At 40.3% G+C, this 20,944-nt stretch overlaps 1 protein-coding gene across 1 annotated transcript in view; it reads right to left on the minus strand.

The window, feature by feature from the left end:
* The window catches only part of IL1RAPL2 (interleukin 1 receptor accessory protein like 2), a 935,719-nt gene that overhangs the window by 434,796 nt on the left and 479,979 nt on the right, over positions 1-20,944 (minus strand). Inside the window, exons 4-5 of the mRNA XM_040323825.1 lie at positions 15,766-15,952; positions 11,269-11,422 (exon numbers count right to left, since the gene is read on the minus strand). Of these exons, the coding sequence (XP_040179759.1) occupies positions 11,269-11,422; positions 15,766-15,952 (341 nt within the window). The remainder of the gene's footprint in view (positions 1-11,268; positions 11,423-15,765; positions 15,953-20,944) is intronic.

Genomic DNA, 20,944 nt, shown 5'->3' on the forward strand with positions numbered 1-20,944 from the left:
GGGGAGTTTGCGGTTGTGCAAATGGACTGTTTGCAGGTGTTTGCGGTGTGTTAAACGGGGAGTTTGATCTGTCAGAGTTTGGTCTGTCACTGTGAACCCTAACCCTATTACAGACAGGGTTAGGGTTACAGGTAGGGTTAGGGTTACAGATAGGGTTAGGGTTACAGTCTGTAACCCTAACCCTATCTGTTACTAGTGTTGAGCAGAATATGCCATATTCGATTTCGCGATATATCTCGAATATATATTCGAATATTCGAGATATATTCGCTAAATTCGAATATTCGTGATATTTTATCGAAATTAAATTATTGCGATTTTTCGCTATTGCGAATGCGAAAATAATTGCGATTTTTTGATAAATGCGGTAGGAGCACTCTGATTGGCTCAGAATATTCGTGATATTTTATCGAAATATCGCAACATGCGAATGCGATATTTATTGCGCAATTTCGAGAAATGCTGGAGGAGCGCTCTGATTGGCTCAGAATATTCGTGATATTTTATCGAAATATCGCAACATGCGAATGCGATATTTATTGCGCAATTTCGACAAATGCTGTAGGAGCACTCTGATTGGCTCAGAATATTCGTGATATTTTACAATACAAAATAATTGCGAATATTCGGCAAATGCGGAAGGAGCACTCTGATTGGCTCAGAATATTCTTGATATTTTACAATACAAAATAATTGCGAATATTCGGCAAATGCGGAAGGAGCACTCTGATTGGCTCAGAATATTCTTGATATTTTACAATACAAAATAATTGCGAATATTCGGCAAATGCGGAAGGAGCACTCTGATTGGCTCAGAATATTCTTGATATTTTACAATACAAAATAATTGCGAATATTCGGCAAATGCGGAAGGAGCACTCTGATTGGCTCAGAATATTCGTGATATTTTACAATAGAAAATAAAAAGTGTTTTGCATTGGTGGTGATTCTTTACTCTATCCATCTGTCACAGCCGTTTGTCAATCAAACACCTTGAAGATTGAACACGTTCATGCTGCATGCTTTGGACTTTTTTTCACTTCACATATCAAAGACATTTTTATGAAAGATTATTTTTCTATTATTGGGACTATATTTCTTTATATATTTGTTTCACTGTGTATTTCACAAGTTATTTGCGCTTGCTTATTTTATAATTTGCCCACATGTCTTGTCACTAGACATATTTTTTATTCTTGTAGAGCGACTCCATTTTCTGTCTTGTATTAAATTATGTTGTATAACATTTTTGAGTTGCTGCTGTATTCTCCCCTTTTTTAAGGTATGCGCAATTTTTTCCTTCTTACAAAAAATAATAATATCAAACATACAAATATTCATAACATACACATACACAAAGCCCCCCCCTTTTGCATCAGAGACAATCAGAGTTCTCCTACCACAGTTATCGAAAATTCGCAATCATTTTCGCATTCGCAATAGCGAAAAATCGCAATTTTTTTTTTTCAATTTGGCAACATAAAAGGATCGCCTCAGCTTAGCTACTCGGCCCAGGGTCTCTAATCATACCAGCAATGCTTTTAGACGTCGATAGGATGTGATCTGTTTTAAAAATAAAATTGAAAAAATGCGAATATTCGGAATTGCGAATATTCACCGCGAAATTCGAAATATAGCGCAATTTCTCGAATATGCTATATTCGAGTCGAATATTCGCAATGCGAATATTCGTGAGCAACACTATCTGTTACCTTAACCCTAACCCTTACACTACCTTATCGATATAACATCATACTTGATGTTTTAAAGCATGTTATTCCAAACAATTTATGAATGTTAGGTGATTTATGCCCTTTATGGATTAAAAACAGACTCTACGACAACTACGTAATTTTCCATGGGAGTTTTGCCATGGATCCCCCTCCGGCATGCCACAGTCCAGGTGTTAGTCACCTTGAAACAACTTTTCCATCATTATTGTGGGCGGAAAGAGTCCCTGTGGGTTTTAAAATTCGCCTGCCCATTGAAGTCTATTTAGCGGTTCGCGCATTCGCGAACATATGCGCAAGTTTGCAATCGCCGTTCGCGAACGCAAAATTTTAGGTTCGCGACATCACTATCCTTAAGTGGTTAAAGACTCACAGGTGGCTCCTGAATCAGTACCATATTTTCCGGCATATAAGACGACTTTTTATACTTAAAAAAATCCCCCAAAAATCGGGGGTCGTCTTATACGCCGGTAAATAGATGTCAGCTTGCTGGATGTGCATTAATGTCTGCTGAACTAATCACGGCAAACAATGTATTCTATTAATGAATACAAAGCCTGCTCGGATTGGCTTTGAGAGTCAGAGAGGCACAGGCTGATGTTCCAACCTCTGCAAATCACAGCAAGCAATGTATTCCATTAACGAATACAAAGCCTGCTCGGATTGGCAGAGGTTGTAATATCATCAGCCCGCGCCTCTCTGAATCTCAGAGCCAATCTGAGCAGGCTTGTATTCATTAATAGAATACATTGCTTGCCGTGATTAGCTCAGCGTGGTATACTGTAATACTGTATACCAGGGCTCAAAATTTCAAGTCCTGAGCTTCTAGCCAGGCCTCAAGAGTTACTCGCCACCAGTTGCCCCACCTAATTCATACACTGCCCTGCGCCTAATTGCACCCGTAAACACGCCCTCATAGATTATCTCATGGAATGACACTGTTAAATGTTTTATGCAGAATCAAGTTACAAAATTAAATATTACCAACAACAACTTTAACAAAATGGGACAGGGCACTGGGGGCAGACCAAAGGGACAGGGCACTGGGGTCAGACCAGAGGGACAGGGCACTAGAACTGGGTCTCTTCCCCATTCTCTTGCTGTCTCCTCTGCAACTCCCATCCATCCTCTCTCTCTCTCTCCCATTCATCTCATCATCAGGAGCCTGTGTGTGCGGCTCCACGCTTGCTTGTCCCCACTTCCACCTTTATTCAGGCTGGCAGTGAGGAGAGGAGGTGCAGCACAGCGGGAGGGAGTACAATCCAGCGCTGAGATCCACACAACTGCACAGCCATTGACACCATAGCAAAGCGCACACTGACAGCGCACAACACACATTGAGACCAGTCTGTTCACAGTGCTCAGGCTGAACTGCTGGACACTTACATAGAGCACAAGGAGAAGAAAACTGTACAAACTGAAAGGCTGCCGCTGTCATGTCAGGGCAACTTTCAGTGAGCGCTGCACTGGAGTGGTAATTTTCGCAATCCTCCACCTCACTCATTACTTTTTGCTCTCCAGCTACATTGGTCGGGGGAGGGGGGGCAGGCTCAGAGAGGTCATACTGTTAGGTCCCATGGCTTAATGAGAATTGTAAGGAGAGCACCTGTGTACTGCTCTGCCTGTGCGTGGCTCACCAGACTACTTTTCCCGAGCATGCACCTTTCCTCTTCGGCCGCCAATTTCATCGGGACTCTAAGTGTAGGCACAGATTGGAGGGAGATTGGTCATGTAGCCCTGTCATCACTCGCCCCCAGCTTAAATCCACTCGCCAAATGCTAGTAGGCGAGTGGAAATTTTGAGGGCTGCTGTATACAGTATGTTACCGAATGCGGTTACCCCACGGCTCCTCTTCCTTCTGCGGCCACCACCGGAGGTTTGGTTTGAAGCACCTGACCCTCCATCTGGCACCTGACCCTTTATCTGGCACCTGACCCTCCATCTGGCACCTGACCCTCCATCTGGCACCTGACCCTCCATTTGGCACCTAAAGGGGGTCGTTTTATATGGCAAGTATATCTCAAAACCAACGTTTTAGTTGGAAAATTAGGCAGGTCGCCTTATACGCTGGCAAATAAGGTACACAATTCCACAGGATATGCAGACATGCAATGGATTGCTCATGCAACTTTGCATCAGTGCAAACTTTAAAATTTAGCAGTGAATCACAGCAACACAATTTTCCTCAAACAGATAGGAGGACCGCCGCTCCAGGTGAGCACAGGCAGGTAATCAAATGTCCACTCAGGAACCACACGGGTGCTGGCAATGCGTAGGATTATGCAGATGAGAGAATAGATGGACAGCCGCACTCCAAATAGGTCTTTTAAAAGGAAGACGTGCTCTTTATTAAAAAGGAAAAATGCTACCTAGCTATGACTAAGCATTAGTTGTTAATGCGAAACGCGTCAGCTGTTCATCCCACTGCTTGCTGTTTGTATGCTGTGCATTTTTCCTTTTTAATAAAGAGCACGTCTTCCTTTTAAAAGACCTATTTGGAGTGCGGCTGTCCATCTATTCTCTCATCTGCACAATTTTCCTCAAAGTCCTCAACTGGTGTAAAAATGGTCACAGCGGACCCACGATCAGCCAAAAGTATTTTCAGCACTTCACCGCACTGCAAACATGAGTAAGTCCTATGTAACGAAACATGTCGGGGCGTGGTCACACAGTTAGCATCTGAACCGACGCGATACATCAATACGTGTGGCGCATCAAGTTTGACTAGGAATCAGTCAAAAGAGAGCTTCCAGAGTGTTGCAGTGCGGTGGAGTGGTGAGAATATTTTTGGCTGATCGTGGGTCCACCATGACCATTTTTACACCACATTTTTTAAATGTGTAAACGCACCTAAACGCTATGCACATTTAGCATTCAAACATTAATTTCAGTGGCCAGAATACATAAATAGAAGGCAGGTGTCTAGAAGAGCCCAATGTGCATGAGGCCCCTATAGTGCATGACCATAAACATATTATGGACAATATTGCATATTATGGAATAACACTAACCATTCATATTGTACCTAAATAATTAATTCTAAATGTCTACTAAAGTGTTTATGCTGAGGGATATGACCTGTGGTGCTGAAGTAGGAACCCTTCACTAAGTAATGCTCTTAAAGTAAACGTCCTGTCAAATCTGATCTAATAATTAACCCACCCCCAAGTCTTATACTCTAACCTGTAGAGGAAAGATGTGTATTCCTACCTATTCTGGAGGAGGCTCTGATCCAGTCATGCGATTGGCTCCCAGCACCAGCTTCAGTGTAGAGGGCCAGATGACAACGGAAACCTTATTGCAAGTCTATGGGCGATATCACCACATAGATATTGCAGCTGTTGTCTGTAATCTCTCTTCTTCACTGAAGCAGGCTGCTGGGGAGATCACATAACTGGACTAAAGCGACCTAAGAATAGGCAAATATAAACATCTTTCCTCTACAGCAGTGGTCGTCAACCCCCGGGTGCGGGTGGATGGCATGATAGAGTCGGCGGCCGGTATTAGACAGCCAGGCGGCCTGGATATTAGTGCCGGGTGGGCGGGCAAGCAGAGACGACATCTCTCTCCGCCCCCACATTGCTGTTCTTCTGCCTTTTCAGCTTCAATGTCGGAGGTGCACAGTGAGCAGAGAGATCACATCCTCTCTCACCGCCCCCCGCATCACCGCTCTTCTGCCTTCACTCGGCATCCACCACATGGAGTTGTGCTGCCACCAATGCAGTGACAATCTGCATCTGGTGGCAAGTGACATTCCACATCTGGTGACAGGCAACGTGGCAAGTGACATTCTGCATCTTGTGGCAGGCAAGTGACATTCCCGATCTGTGAAAGGCAACGTGGCAGGTGACATGGCGACATTCCGCATCTGGTGGCAGGTGACATGGCAATTGACAATTCACATCTGGTGACAGGTAGCGTGACAGGTGATGTGGCAAGTGACATTCAGCATCTGGTGACAGGCAATGTGGCAGATGATGTCGCAAGTGACATTCGGCATCTGGTGGCATGCGACATGGCAAGTGATACACTCAGGGCTCCCACGGATTCTGCATTATGGTGAGTTGAACTATTTAATTTATTACTACAATGTAATAATAGAAATAATGCGCTGACAAATTGCCCGTGAAAAATCACTTACCCACCACGCGCCAACCCCAACCCCCGCCTTGGCACAATTTTCGTTCACGCAGCCGGTCCCCGGTGCCAAAAAGGTTGGGGACCACTGCTCTACAGGGTAATTAGTATAGGGCTTAAAATGGGGGTGGGAACAGGTTTAAGTTTAGATTTGACTGGACTTCCACTTTAACTACAGTAGATAAACAATACATTTCCTGGCAATTAGAGGTTGTTCATTATAATAGTGATGGATAATGATTTTGAATATAAAAAGTCTTCATTGGATTCCATGACACTGTAAGAATTGAATGTTGCACATAAGGACATAATTATACTTACGTTCTATGAATATATAAAATTCTGTAGAATATAACAGAAGAATGCAACATCTGCCTTAATATTCCAGTGGGAACATAGCTTTACAATGTGACCAAATGGAGTATGTTTGACATAAGTCATTGAATAGAAAAGGCATTTTGTAATCCGAATTTTGGCTTAATTTAATATAACAAATCTTGCTCTGGGCTGTGGATAGAGTCACTGGAAGCTGTAATTGTGTTAAATGTAGTGTAAAATAATAAGTGCACAAAAAAATTTCAATTCAATTCAGAGATCATCCACATTATACAATTTGATGATAAACAAAGAACACAGACTTCCATGGCAGGTCTAAAATTGTACAAAAATAGATGCAGGTAAAAAAAAAAAATAGATCAATTTTGATTTGAGGACCACTGAATCTACAAACCAAGCCAATCTCAATTGGGATATTCATTATTAAATATACTAAATTATTTAGCCAAAAGTTATTCATTTTTGCATGGCTCTTGGCTTAATGTAATGGCATCTGGTACTTAGTTTGGCTTATGCATAGTAATAGACATTTATTTTTATCTGCTCTGGTCAAAATACAGTTTTTTTTTTTTTAAATGGAGATGACAACCATTTAAAGTACACTTATGCCAAGAAAATGGACACACAAAAAATGTACATGCTCCAGTTAAAGAACTTATGGTGTATGAATGGCTTACTAAATGATGCTGGTATATTTATTTAGATATTTTAGTGCTGCACTTTTATCCTTTACATGTTCTTTGAGTTTACGTATTCAAACTCCTATTGCTGGCAGAAACAGTCATCCAACCTAAGCGCAATGTTTTTTTCTTTTTATTTATGATATTTTGAAAATATTCACAAGCCCAAAAGAAAACAGTTTTATAAATGAACAAATACAAATTACACAAATTATTACACATTATTTGAAGTTTTTTTTGTTATCAGCAAGATATGATACAGTATATAATAGAGAAAACAACTTTAGTATAACAATGCAAAGACAGTCCAAATAAACTTAAGCCCCCATCAAAGCCCTCATTAGACCTAAGTTTTCCCTTACTTAATTTGGAGTCACCATCAGAGTCCCTCCTTACATCCAGTTCCCCATTAGATTACTGTGTAAATGTAACTGGCAGGGAAGGGGTTAACATTAGGGGCGATCCATGGGTTAAATGTGTTTCTAAAGGAGTGATTCTAACTGTGGGGGGAGGGGACTGATTGGGAGAGGTGACCGATCGGTGTCCCCATGTACAAGACACACATCATCGGTCTCCTTTACACACACAGATCCACGTCCTTGGCTGTGCAATTGCTGATTGCAGGTGCCTGGTGGACATCGCGGCCACCAGCCACGTGCATTGTCACCCGAGTGACGGTAGGCCCGAGGACGTCATATGACGGCCGCCCAGGATGGCAGAGCCACCTTGCGGAAATCATTTTAAATATATGCGGGTAATGAAGTGGTTAAGACACATTCAACTATAGGTCCTACACTCTGAGTTTGCTCCTTAATATGTCATAATCCTGCCCTGTCCTACAGTACCTATCCATTATACCCAATTTTGGGTAACCCATATTTTCCCCCAGGACTACAAGTTGGACCACTCCATACACTTCTCGACTCCCAGTGCTTTCAAGCTTCTCATTTTATTACCGCCTCCACTTGGCCTGAGATGCCGTCTTTGATGTTACCAGGACGACGCTATGGCCTGGACTTCTGGAAGGCATTACAATTACATCACTTATTTTACTCTTTACAACCCTCTGAACAGTTCAGATGCCCGCTGCCAACATTTGAGGCATATTGTACAGACAGTGGTGCCTGCCCGTACACTCTCTAAAATTCACTCTCTTTTTATCTCCCCAAGATGCGGAGGTTGACCTTGATAGATCTTTTACAGCTGACCAAAATCAAAACACTATTCAATTTGCACCAAAATCATCTATATGTACAGAAATTCAAGAGAGTCACTTTGAGATATTAACCAGTTGGTAACGCACACCGCCTGTATTGCAAACCTACTTTCCTTAGGCCTCAGATTTCTGCTGGAGATGCCCGGGGAGTGGGGAATGTTTCTTCATATCTTTTGGTCCTGTACGAAACTTGGACATTTTTGGAAAGAGGCGCACAGACTCACACAATAGTTCACTGACTATCCAGTTCCATATGATCATGTCTTTTTCCTGCTACACCTATCTGATATTCCTGTTAAGACATACAAGAAATCAGTCCTATGCCATCTGCTTAATGCCACCAAATCCTGTATTTCACTGAGATGGAAAGACCCACACCCCCCCTTCTATCTTGTTGTGGTTTAACAAGGTGGAAGAGACCTGGTGCTCTTTGCCCAGAATAGACGAGAGCAAAAGAGACATGGAATATGTTTGTTTATTCCAACAAGGGCAACGCTCTTTTCGAAATCAGTACCGGAGACTGATTTTTTTTATTTCCACAAATCTTTTCTCCATCCATCCAATACCAGCACTGCACTGTCCCCCCCCCCCCCCCCAAGCTTTTCCATCCCCTCCCCTTTTCCCCCTCTCTTTCTCTCTTTTGCTGCTACCCATCTCCTCCTGTTAAAAACGCCTTGTGTACTGCCCTGGTGCTGGCAACCCTTGACAAATTGCACTACTCGCTTACAGCATTTTCCAGGGAACAGTCTTTTTTATATGTGACATCCCTGATAAAATGTATGTTGTTTTACTGTTTGTCCCTTTTGGGATATAGTTTGTTGGATAGTTTATTTCTAAATAAAGAATATGCAAAAACAAATATATGTGATACCTGAAAAAAGTCTACAAGTTGCATTACTTTTTTTTGTTATGACTTTTTCAGCAAGGATTCAGTCAGACGCACAATTGGCCATTAGAGGGAGAATCTACAATCTGTATATCAAGGACAATCATAAACATATGGAAAAGCAAGCATATGAAATCTGACATTTGAAAGTTTCACCAAATATTGTTTTCATGCAAAATTGTATTACTCAGATACGCTTGCTAAAATCGTATGTTGGCTTCCTTTTTAGAATGCACACTAGCAGAACTATTTAAAAGCCAAATTAAAAAAGCAAAGTGCAGCATATCAAATGAATGGCAACCAGAGTTGACTTTTAATTAATAGGACTACAATACCTTCAAAATCTTAATGGCTGCTATGGATACATCCTCACTGCTTTGCAGACTTTATAAATAGGCCCTTAAATGTGCCAAAAAAGGAGTATTTATATATATATATATATATATATATATATATATATATATATATATATATATATATATATATATATATATATATATATATATATATATATATATATACAGTGATGAAAATAAGTATTTGAACACCCTGCTATTTTGCAAGTTCTCCCACTTGGAAATCATGGAGGGGTCTGAAATTGTTATTGTAGGTGCATGTCCACTGTGAGAGACATAATCAAAAAAAAAATCCAGAAATCAAAATGTATGATTTTTTTAACTATTTATTTGTATGATACAGCTGCAAATAAGTATTTGAACACCTGAGAAAATCAATGTTAATATTTGGTACAGTAGCCTTTGTTTGCAATTACAGAGGTCAAACGTTTCTTGTAGTTTTTCACCAGGTTTGCACACACTGGAGGAGGGATTTTGGCCCACTCCTCCACACAGATCTTCTCTAGATCAGTCAGGTTTCTGGGCTGTCGCTGAGAAACACGGAGTTTGAGCTCCCTCCAAAGATTCTCTATTGGGTTTAGGTCTGGAGACTGGCTAGGCCACGCCAGAACCTTGATATGCTTCTTACAGAGCCACTCCTTGGTTATCCTGGCTGTGTGCTTCGGGTCATTGTCATGTTGGAAGACCCAGCCTCGACCCATCTTCAAAGCTCTAACTGAGGGAAGGAGGTTGTTGCCCAAAATCTCGCAATACATGGCCCCGGTCATCCTCTCCTTAATACAGTCGCCCTGTCCCATGTGCAGAAAAACACCCCCAAAGCATGATGCTACCACCCCCATGCTTCACAGTAGGGATGGTGTTCTTGGGATGGTACTCATCATTCTTCTTTCTTCAAACACAGTTAGTGGAATTATGACCAAAAAGTTCTATTTTGGTCTCATCTGACCACATGACTTTCTCCCATGACTCCTCTGGATCATCCAAATGGTCATTGGCAAACTTAAGACGGGCCTTGACATGTGCTGGTTTAAGCAGGGGAACCTTCCGTGCCAAGCATGATTTCAAACCATGATGTCTTAGTGTATTACCAACAGTAACCTTGGAAACGGTGGTCCCAGCTCTTTTCAGGTCATTGACCAGCTCCTTCCGTGTAGTCCTGGGCTGATTTCTCACCTTTCTTAGGATCATTGAGACCCCACGAGGTGAGATTTTGCATGGAGCCCCAGTCCGAGGGAGATTGACAGTCATGTTTAGCTTCTTCCATTTTCTAATGATTGCTCCAACAGTGGACCTTTTTTCACCAAGCTGCTTGGCAATTTCCCCGTAGCCCTTTCCAGTCTTGTGGAGGTGTACAATATTGTCTCTAGTGTCTTTGGACAGCTCTTTGGTCTTGGCCATGTTAGTAGTTGGATTCTTACTGATTGTATGGGGTGGACAGGTGTCTTTATGCAGCTAATGACCTCAAACAGGTGCATCTAATTTAGGATAATAAATGGAGTGGAGGTGGACATTTTAAAGGCAGACTAACAGGTCTTTGAGGGTCAGAATTCTAGCTGATAGACAGGTGTTCAAATACTTATTTGCAGCTGTATCATACAAATAAATAGTTAAAAAATCATAAATTGTGATTTCTGGAATTTTTTTTTTTTATTATGTCTCTCACAGTGGACATGCACCTACGATGACAATTTCAGACCCCTCCATGATTTCCAAGTGGGAGAACTTGCAAAATAGCAGGGTGTTCAAATACTTATTTTCCTCACTGTATATATATATATATATATATATATATATATATATATATATATATATATATATATATATATACATACATGCACACACAGTATAAATGTCAGGTTCCCACTGACTCTTCACTGGTATATATTACAGAATATATATTACAGAATACGTTCGTTGCAACTCTTACCTGTTACCTTTAATTGAACAGTTCGTCTGATCGGCTTGCCTTCAAACTTAACTTCACAAGTATAATTCCCCATATCGTCTTTTTGAACGTCTTGTAAAAAAAGACTGTTTGCTTTCTGTATAATCAAGCTTCTCCATTTCTTTGGCTTACATTCCTGCAAAGAAAGCACAATTAGGAGAGAAGATTCAGTGCAGTTAAATGCATGAGCAGCCTCTTAGCATCAAAAACGAGTGAGTCCAGAAAACAATGAGACATACCGTACATATCTTTTGTTATTTTAGAATTATTTTATAATGATAGACAAGTGAAAATCTTAAAACAAAACAATGCAGTATGTTTAATTATATGGTAAAACTGGTCTGAAAAGGGCTTTTAAATGTCACAATGAAGTGTCTTTTCAGAAAGGAAGATAAGAGCAAAAAAAAAAAAAATCCAGTAAAATACTAACTAAACTTTATAAGAAGTAAATTACTAGCAATAATGATGTTGCTTACTGCAGTGGAAAGTCAGGATCTGAATCACTTGAATTATTTTCTCAGTAAAGGAAGTCTTTGCAAATTCTAGAAGATTCTAAAAGTGTCTTATGTGTTCACACCATGGTTGTGTACATTAGGAGAGTGTGCCCCTACTGCGCTAATGCTTCTAGACCTAAAGCTGCACTTTGCTGAGGCAAGCCTTACGTCATACAAAGAGCAGAGGGTGTTCAACTCAAGGAAAACAACTTTTAGAGAACAGCAGCAGCTGGAGATTATTATTAGATGTTTTTCATTCGTAATTCAGTGCTGATAGAACTTACATAGGCAATTTCAGGAGAATTCATTATCTGAATACCGATATAAAGGTACAGTGCTGGTCGGAACTACAAAGGGGACACACTTAGGTGAAAGCTTATGTAAAACCTAGCAATGACCTTCTAATATTTGTTACCTTTTGGTCTGCTAAATATACCATTAAAAACACGTTGTCATATTTGTTTAATATGTCTAAAAAAAAAAAAGCTTCTTGACCCTGCCGGAAGTCTAGTGAGCTGATAACTTTTTGTGCTCTATGACTGTGCAGCATTGATATAAGTTAGCATTGTTCTAAGTGCTCTATAGACTACAGAACACCTCCTCACTATGCTATGCGTCTATAGTCCATAGGGTATTACATGTGTGAACATCATCACCCTAGGGGAGGTAGTATGTTACTGGCAAACTCAGGAGGTGAAAATAAAGGGAAGAAGAAAACAAATTCAGCCACCATGTTAAAGGACTGGTAAACTTTAAAACTGGGTAAGATACACGTAACTCAGACAACTGAAAAAAGCACAAGGTAGCTAGGCAGCCAGTTGGATTAAAAGAAGAATTCTAAGAAAAATATATAAAAGAGGACAATGTGCACTGCTTCTCTTTAGTCAGGGAGAATATTGTGTTCAATTTTGAAAACCATACTTGCCATAAAAAAATAAAACTAAGCAAACACTGATGTCTACGCAGTTCTGTTGTGGGCAGATCAATCTGCACAATAAAACATATACAATTGCCCTGACAATGAGAGGCAGCATAACATAAAAGATGAGAATAAAGAAGGCCTACTGAGGCAAAAATGTCAGCTATTTCACATAAGAGTCAGTGTTAAGATACTGAATTGGCAAAGAGCACAGCAGCTAAGTAGAGTCACGTCATCTAACTCACATAAGCAATGCTATTGCATGTCACACCATGAAGCGTTCTTTGCTGCAAATTCTCCTTTTTAACAGAGATTTATATTAGAAAAATATAGCTGATTTCATATAAAATGTACCCCAGAATGGGACACACTTTTGCTATGTACAGCCTGAAGGAAGAAATGGAAAATAAGTAACATAATTGAACAGTTTAAATATGTAAAGGGTTTAAATAAGGTTCTGGAGAGAAGTATTATCCAAGTACAAAAGCTTGGCAAATATATAGCTTTTATTTCTGTGATTGGGTAACCATACACGTAATACTAGACTGTGCCTACCTTTCATCTCCAGCAACCGGTTTAATATGAAAAGTTCTCTTTATGCAAAATTGATATTTCTAGAGCCTGAACATATATAACAGAATTATTTCCTATGGTTTACAAAAGCTAGGGCTTGCCATACCCTTCACAAGCCAAACCATTAACCTAAAATATAACCAAAGGCAAAACTTTTTTATTGTTTAGGTTTGGATAGAGTAGTGAAGAGTGTTTTTTATTGCTGTCTGGTTTCCCATTGGAAAGATTCACCCTCTCTAATTCAGTTGATCAACAATGCCACCACAAATAAAAGTAGGGGTAAACCAAAAATTTGAGTTGCCAATAGAAAAAGAATAGGGGGAAATCCTATTATTGGGGACTCTTGTTTCCATGACACTGGCTAAGAGGATGTTCCTTTCACACTTCCAGGTCTACAGGACACAAAGTAAAGGAAAATCTCCCTAATGAGACACAGATTGAAAAGTAGAGCTAAACTCTGATATCCTATAGGCCCCTAGCCGGAGCTGGCATTTTCTACCCAGCTTTTCTTGGCTGGCATGGGAGGACTTCACAGCACATAGAAAGACACTGTGGTAGAATGTAAACTGATACGCAAGTGCATTGTATATTCCAAAGAAGACTGCAAGTGGACAGGTTGGTTTATTTTATTGCAGAAGAGACAATGCATATCTTTCTGGAATAAAAAGTCTGTATGTTCTCAGTTTTTAAAAGCAAGTTTTTAACATTCCCCAACTCTATCAAAAATGGGGAAAAAAAGTTCTGCACTAAATAAACATTAACAGACTGTTCCTGTTTTTTTCCTAATTATGTTAAAACATTACATTAGTGTTGTTTGTAAATGTATGCAATGATAAGTCTAATGTAACTTGTTGGTTTATGTACTGTACAAGATGCACATTGTACTAAGCATAGATATTATCTTACACTACAATGACACTAGGAAACTTCAGAAAAAGTGTTTCAGTATCCCAGGAAAGTAGAGAGCACACTACATCAGCATAAATAAAAGTTGCAAGAGTAGCAGGAGGTATAATTGGATTGAGACCTACAATTCTAAGATGGTGCATTATGCTCTAGCTGACACTCTGCCAGATTCATGCACTCTTTACGAAAGGACTGAAGAACCATTCATTACCCATTGTGTGTTCTATGAATGGCAAGACCTGAAAACGGGGCTCCCAGGTGATTCCTAATTTTGTTTTACTCCCACTTTCACGGCTGAGTCACGCACATGACAATATTGTTTCCGAAGCTTAGTGTCACAGCCACTCATTTATAAATGTTATCACACATTCTATGCCATTACAAGACAGGAATTATATCCACTGGACACTGCACATAATGTGCCTGAATAGCTCCTGTTCAGAAAATCTTTCACTAGAGACACATCTTACAGTACAGGGCTGCCAGATTTCCTCATTTGTTGCCTTGGCGTCTATGGTGGTGCTTAATGTTAAATGCAAGAACGTGTCTGATAATTCCAACAGAGACATTGTATTCTCTCTGCAGCTGTGTCTAACTGCGTTCTTTACATGGACAATCAATAAAACAGCTGTGGCTGCATTTATAATTGAGTCTGTCCACCAGATTAATCCTGTTATTTCCGAGTTTGCAGTTACAACATGTAAAGCTTCTAATAGGAAGTATCCCTGCAAGTTAACTGCTTAAGACTACCATAAAATGGGTTCACGGTACTTGACTCAATGGTCTGTACAGGCAAAAAATGGAAAACACCCCTGCTAACAGAGAAAAAAGGAATTCCACCCACATTTTTTTTTGGAGAGTGTGTTGAAAATGTAAAACTCACTGCTATTTGTGTACCTGATGTCATCACAGCCAATAGAAGTAAAATAATAATTACAGGCAAATGAGAAAGGTGAATTAATGTCCTTTTGTCTGGGCTTCACAGACATCAGACTTCTTCAGGTAAAGTTGATTTTTATAGAGAGTTTTCACAGCATCAAGTCTCTTTCAACATGTACCTTTATGCATTTTGGCAGGGGTAAACTGACACCAAACTCTGGTTTAAAAAAAAAAAAAAAATAAGTTTTATATAGTATGATATTCTTAGCACAAAAAATAAACACAAAAAAAGCTTATATTGCTCTGTTACCCCTAAATTCCTTTTTTTGCTATGGTAATCAAAATTCCTGTTATAGGGTGGTTATGTTCGTTCTCCATTGTCCCGCTGTATGTAGGAACCTAGTCAATGTCTTTTGCTCGCTCCCAAGTTGGAATAGGGACTATGCACACAGTATTGCACATGACTGCAAATCATATGCACTGCTCATTCCAAACAAAAGGAACTGAGGGTTTGGGAGCTCACAGATGATGTTACAAGAAGGCAGAAAAACAGTACAAAAAATTTACTAAAAAACAGATTACAGGTCCAATAAGTAGTGGATGTGTATGGATTCTTTTTGGAGAATCAGGATGTTGATTGGGGTCAATTTCAAGCATTAATGGGTAGTGTTGCTCTTTACAGCAAATTATTGATATGTCTGTACTTACCTTATACCATGCAACATCTGTGCTTGCATTTGGTGTTTTGTAGTCATCAATATCGGGGCATGAGATCACTTTAGTTTTTGTGACTTCTGCCTTCTCCACATACCGTATTCTGCTGTTGTAACAAAGTCCCACCTCTTGTTCTGCCACAGTTAAGGACATAGACACCTTCATGCAGTATGTGGAATTTCTGCAAAAAAAAATACAAAAATATATATATAGTAGAAATACCAGCTGCCTCCAACATCATGCTTTGTCACTGGTCATTTTAGTACATATTTCGATACACTCTTAACAGTTATAAATTACACATTCATTAAAGGGATCAGACACTTCTAAAAACATACCATTTACTAGTCTGACACAAATCTAGATAAAATGAGTTGCAAAAAAAAAAGAAAAACTGGCGACACATCTTTAACCACTTAACCCTGGACCATATTGCTGGTCAAAGACCAGAGCACTTTTTGCGATTCGGCACTGCGTTGCTTTAACGGACAATTGCACGCTCGTGCGACATGGCTCCCAAACAAAATTAGCGTCCTTTTTTCCCAACAAAGAGAGCTTTCTTTTGGTGGTATTTGATCACCTCTACGGTTTTTAGTTTTTGCGATATAAACAAAAATAGAGCGACAATTTTGAAAAAAATTAATATTTTTTACTGTTTGCTATAATAAATATCCCCCCCAAAAAAAAAAAAATATATATATATATATATATATATAAAAAAAATCTCAGTTTAGGCCGATACGTAATCTTCTACATATTTTTCGTAAAAAAAAATTGCAATAAACGCTTGATTGGTTTGCGCAAAAGTTATAGCATTTACAAAATAGGGGGTAGTTTTATGGCATTTTTATAAATATTTTTTTTTTTTTACTAGTAATGGCGGCGATCAGCGATTTTTTTTCGGTACTGCGACATTATAGCGGACACTTCAGACACTTTTGACAAATTTTTGGGATCATTGGCATTTTTATAGCGATCAGTGCTATAAAAATGCACTGGATTACTATAAAAATACCACTGGCAGGGAAGGGGTTAACACTAGGGGGCGGGGAAGGGGTTAAGTATGTTCCCTGGGTGTGTTCTAACTGTAGGGGGGATGGCCTCACTAGGGGAAATTACTGATTGCTGTTCACACATTGTAGGTCAGGCATTTCTCCCCTGACAGGACCGGAAGCTGTGTGTTTACACACACAGCTCCCGGTCCTCGCTCTGTAACGAGCAGCCGTGGGTGCCCAGCGGCGATCGCGCCCGCCGGGCACACGCACAGAAGTCAGGGGCGAGCGGGGGGCGTGCGCCTCCGGTGGCGCGGATGCGCCCCTAGTGGCTGCTTCTCACGCAGGGGAGCCGACCTGCCGCCGTATAACTGCGGCTGGTCGACAAGTAGTTAAGAAACATATTTTCAAAATATATGTCTCCTCTAACTGCTGACTTGTCTGCTGTAACTGCTGACAATATTGATTGCCTGATTGCCTGGTTGCCATTCTGGTCCTGGCTTAAATACTTAAATCACTGACACAAAACAAATAGAGATAAGGAGTTCTAAATTTGATGGCTGAATTCTCTTTTTAAGGTTACTGACTAAGAAATTACAGACGTCAAAGGTTAAGCATGATAACCAGTTCACTGGCATTTTCAATCAGAAATTACTTTGATAGCAAGGAACAAGTTATTTATTTTTTGCCACAGGGTAATAAAAAAATGTGACCTGATACATGGGAGGGATATGTTAAGACTTTAAAGTGTAAAGTACTTTTAGACAAAACTTTTTTTAAAACCCATCATACTTTTATTACTATCCAACAAAACTAGCTGTAGTTTCACACCATTGTCAGCGTTGGTGAAACCCCCCAAACAAAAACAGCACATTGCCACTTGGATCCTCAAACTTAGTTGAGGACATAGGAGGGAATGTGTTTTTTGTTTGTTTTCACAGAAGAAAAATAAGTAATTTAAGGTGGAGATAAAATACTAGTTCATGACCAAAATTACACAGTCAAAAGCAATGGAGTCTCCTAAATATGCTTTTAATGCTATAAAATGCAATTTTCAGACCTATGCAATATGTACAGTATGTTTGTAACTTAAACCTTTTGATGAGAAAATTGTCATTAAAGCGGAGTTCCGCCAAAATAAAATAAAAAAGTCAGCAGCTACAACTGCAGCTGCTGACTTTTAATATAAGGCCACTTAACTGTCCAGGGCGCCTGCAATGTCCTCACCCGAAGCCGATCTGTCCCTCGGCTCCCTTGCGGCTTCATTGCCTGGTTCCATACTGTGCATGAGAGATGACGAAATAGAGCTTATGAAAAGAAAGATGGTGGACCTCAAAGACAGGTCCCATAGGAACAATGTCTAATTGCGTGGGGTGGCGGAATCTGTTCCCCCTTCCACTCTTCGACAAAATGTGAAATCTCAGCATTTTCCTGACAAAGTTCCGTGGGACATCATAGCCCGCATACACTTATTCCATGTCAAGGATGAACTAATGAAATTGGCAAGGCAACACTCGCCCTTGCCTGATCCATACACAGGGGAAATTGGCACCTCTGACTAAAATACTTTGCAACAACCAATTCCCCATCTCATGGGAAATCCAGACTAAACTACACATCACAAAAGATGGCCCACCTATGCTGTTTGATTAGTGGAAGGTCTAAAACTGGCTAAAAAATGGGGCTTGCTTTTTTAATGCGGAGCTCCACCCTAAAGTGGAACTCCCGCTGATCAGAACCCTCCCCCCTCCGGTGTCACATTTGACACCTTTCAGGGGGGAGGGGGGTGCAGGTACCTGTCTAAAAGACAAGTATTTGCACCCACTTCTGGCCACACAGTCCCGGGCAGACTGCGGGCATGACGTCACCTCCCGTCCCCCCCGTTGTGTTCTGGGAACACTCGGCTCCCAGTACACAGCGGGAGCCAATCGGCAGGCGTATCGTGACTTGCGCATGCGGCATAGGGAACTGGGCAGTGAAGCCGGAGCGCTTCACTTCCTGGTTCCCTCACCGAGGATGGCGGGGGGGGCAGCAGAGTGACGAGCAATCGCTCGTCCTCTGCTGCGGACAGTGCTGGACTCCAGGACAGGTAAGTGTCCTAATATTAAAAGTCAGCAGCTGCAGTATTTGTAGCTGCTGGCTTTTAATAATTTTTTTCAGTGGACATCCACTTTAAGGGGAGGATACATTATCTTAGTCACCGCTAGGACGCATCTCCCCCAAGTGGCAACAAGTTGAGCCCACCTAAAATTACTATGAAGTTAAACTGCTTTGTGATCCAGTGAGCTCAGATCACTCTAGATATGCGCTGGTTTGAACGGGCTGTTTGGAGTTATACCCCCGTTGATCTTATGTGAAAATGTTTGCACGTTGAGGTTTAACTCTTAATCTTTTTATGTTATACATGTTGTATTACTTTTGATGCCTTGACTATTTATTTTCTTTTTTTTTCTTGTCTTTTTACCACCTGCATCCTATGCTGAAACTCTTATGCCACGTACAGACGATCGAAAAACATTCCGACAACAAAACCGTGGATTTTTTTCCGACAGATGTTGGCTCAAACTTGTCTTGCATACACACGGTCGCACAAATGTTGTCGTAAATTCTGATGGCCAAGAATGCGGTCACGTACAACACGTACGACGGCACTATTAAAGGGAAGTTCAATACCAGTTGTGTTAGTAGATGTTTGGTGAGAGATGATTCACGCTTTTTAGCCTCATGCTTTTCAGTCCGTTACATCGTGACAAATGTGCTATTTCCATTATGAATGCTAGTTTTACCAGACCGAGCACTTCTGTCTCGTATTTGATTCAGAGCATGAGTGGAAGTTTGTGTGTAGACAATTCCGACTCACAATTGGAATTTACGAGAACGGATTTTGTTGTCGGAAAATTTGAGAACTAGCTCTCAAATTTTTTTTGTCTGAAATTCCGACAGCAAATGTCCGATGGAGCCTACACACGGTCGGAATGTCTGACAACAAGCTCCCATTGAACATTTGTTGTCTGAAATTCTGAGCGTGTGTACGTGGCATTAGAGTACGGTTTCTGGAATCTGCTTACCATCAGCTCATGTCGAACGGGGGCCTTAGTGCTAACAGATGTACTACTCCACTGTTCAACAGTAATATCTTTTACTTATATATCTCATTAAATTCTAATCTGCTTTTACACAACAAATTACTACTTGATCGAAATGGGGGATATGTGGCAAGAGGCTAAACAACTAAAAGCAGATGTGTTGTCTGTCCAAGAAACACATTTCATAGACAAGAAGCAACCTAAATGCATGAATAAACTATTCCCCAATGTATTTTAGGCTTCTGCATCTACCAAGAAACGAGAAGTGTTACTTGCCATAAAACATTCGGTAGCTTTTCAACTTCACAACATTATAAAAGATAAAGAAGGGATACATAATTCTCATTTGTGATCTAAATAATGTTACTTATACCTTTGTGAATTTATAGGCTCCTAATTCTGGTCAACTACCATTAATTTGTTCTCTCAAGAAACGAGTGGATAAGATTAAGAAAGGTTTTTTTATTATACTGTGGGGACCTCAACTGTGTAGTGAACAAAAACATGGATTGCTCATCCCCACATCAATCAGCACGGTGTGAGTTGTAGCCTTTTCTAAACTCTGCTGAGCTATATGATCTGTGGCAATGTATCAACTCCACAGAAAATGACTTTACTTATTATTCAGTTCCTCATATATCTTACTTTAGAATAGATCTATTTGTGTCTGATTTATCCCTCCTACAAATGGCATCAGCTCGTATTCACTCTATATGGCCGGACCATACACCGGTCTCGTTGTGCACAAAGGAGAAATGTAGTGCAACAGTACACTCATGGCGAAACAATACAAAACTTCTGAATAATCCTACACACAGAGACTGATTGCATCGCTAGATTGACAATTTTTATGCCTGATGCCGCGTACACACGATCGTTTTTCATGACGAGAAAAATTCAAATTCAAAACGATCATGTGTAGGCTCCAGAGCATTTTTCTCGACGTGAAAAATGGTCATTAAAAATTTAAAACATGCTCTAATTTTTCTCGTCGTGTGTAGGCTTTAAGGACAGGAAAAACATGCATGCTCAGAAGCAGGTTATAAGACGGGAGCACTCGTTCTGGTAAAACTAGCGTTTGTAATGGAGATAGCA

This window comes from Rana temporaria, chromosome 9, assembly GCF_905171775.1.
Source record: "Rana temporaria chromosome 9, aRanTem1.1, whole genome shotgun sequence".
NCBI classification, from domain to species: domain Eukaryota; kingdom Metazoa; phylum Chordata; class Amphibia; order Anura; family Ranidae; genus Rana; species Rana temporaria.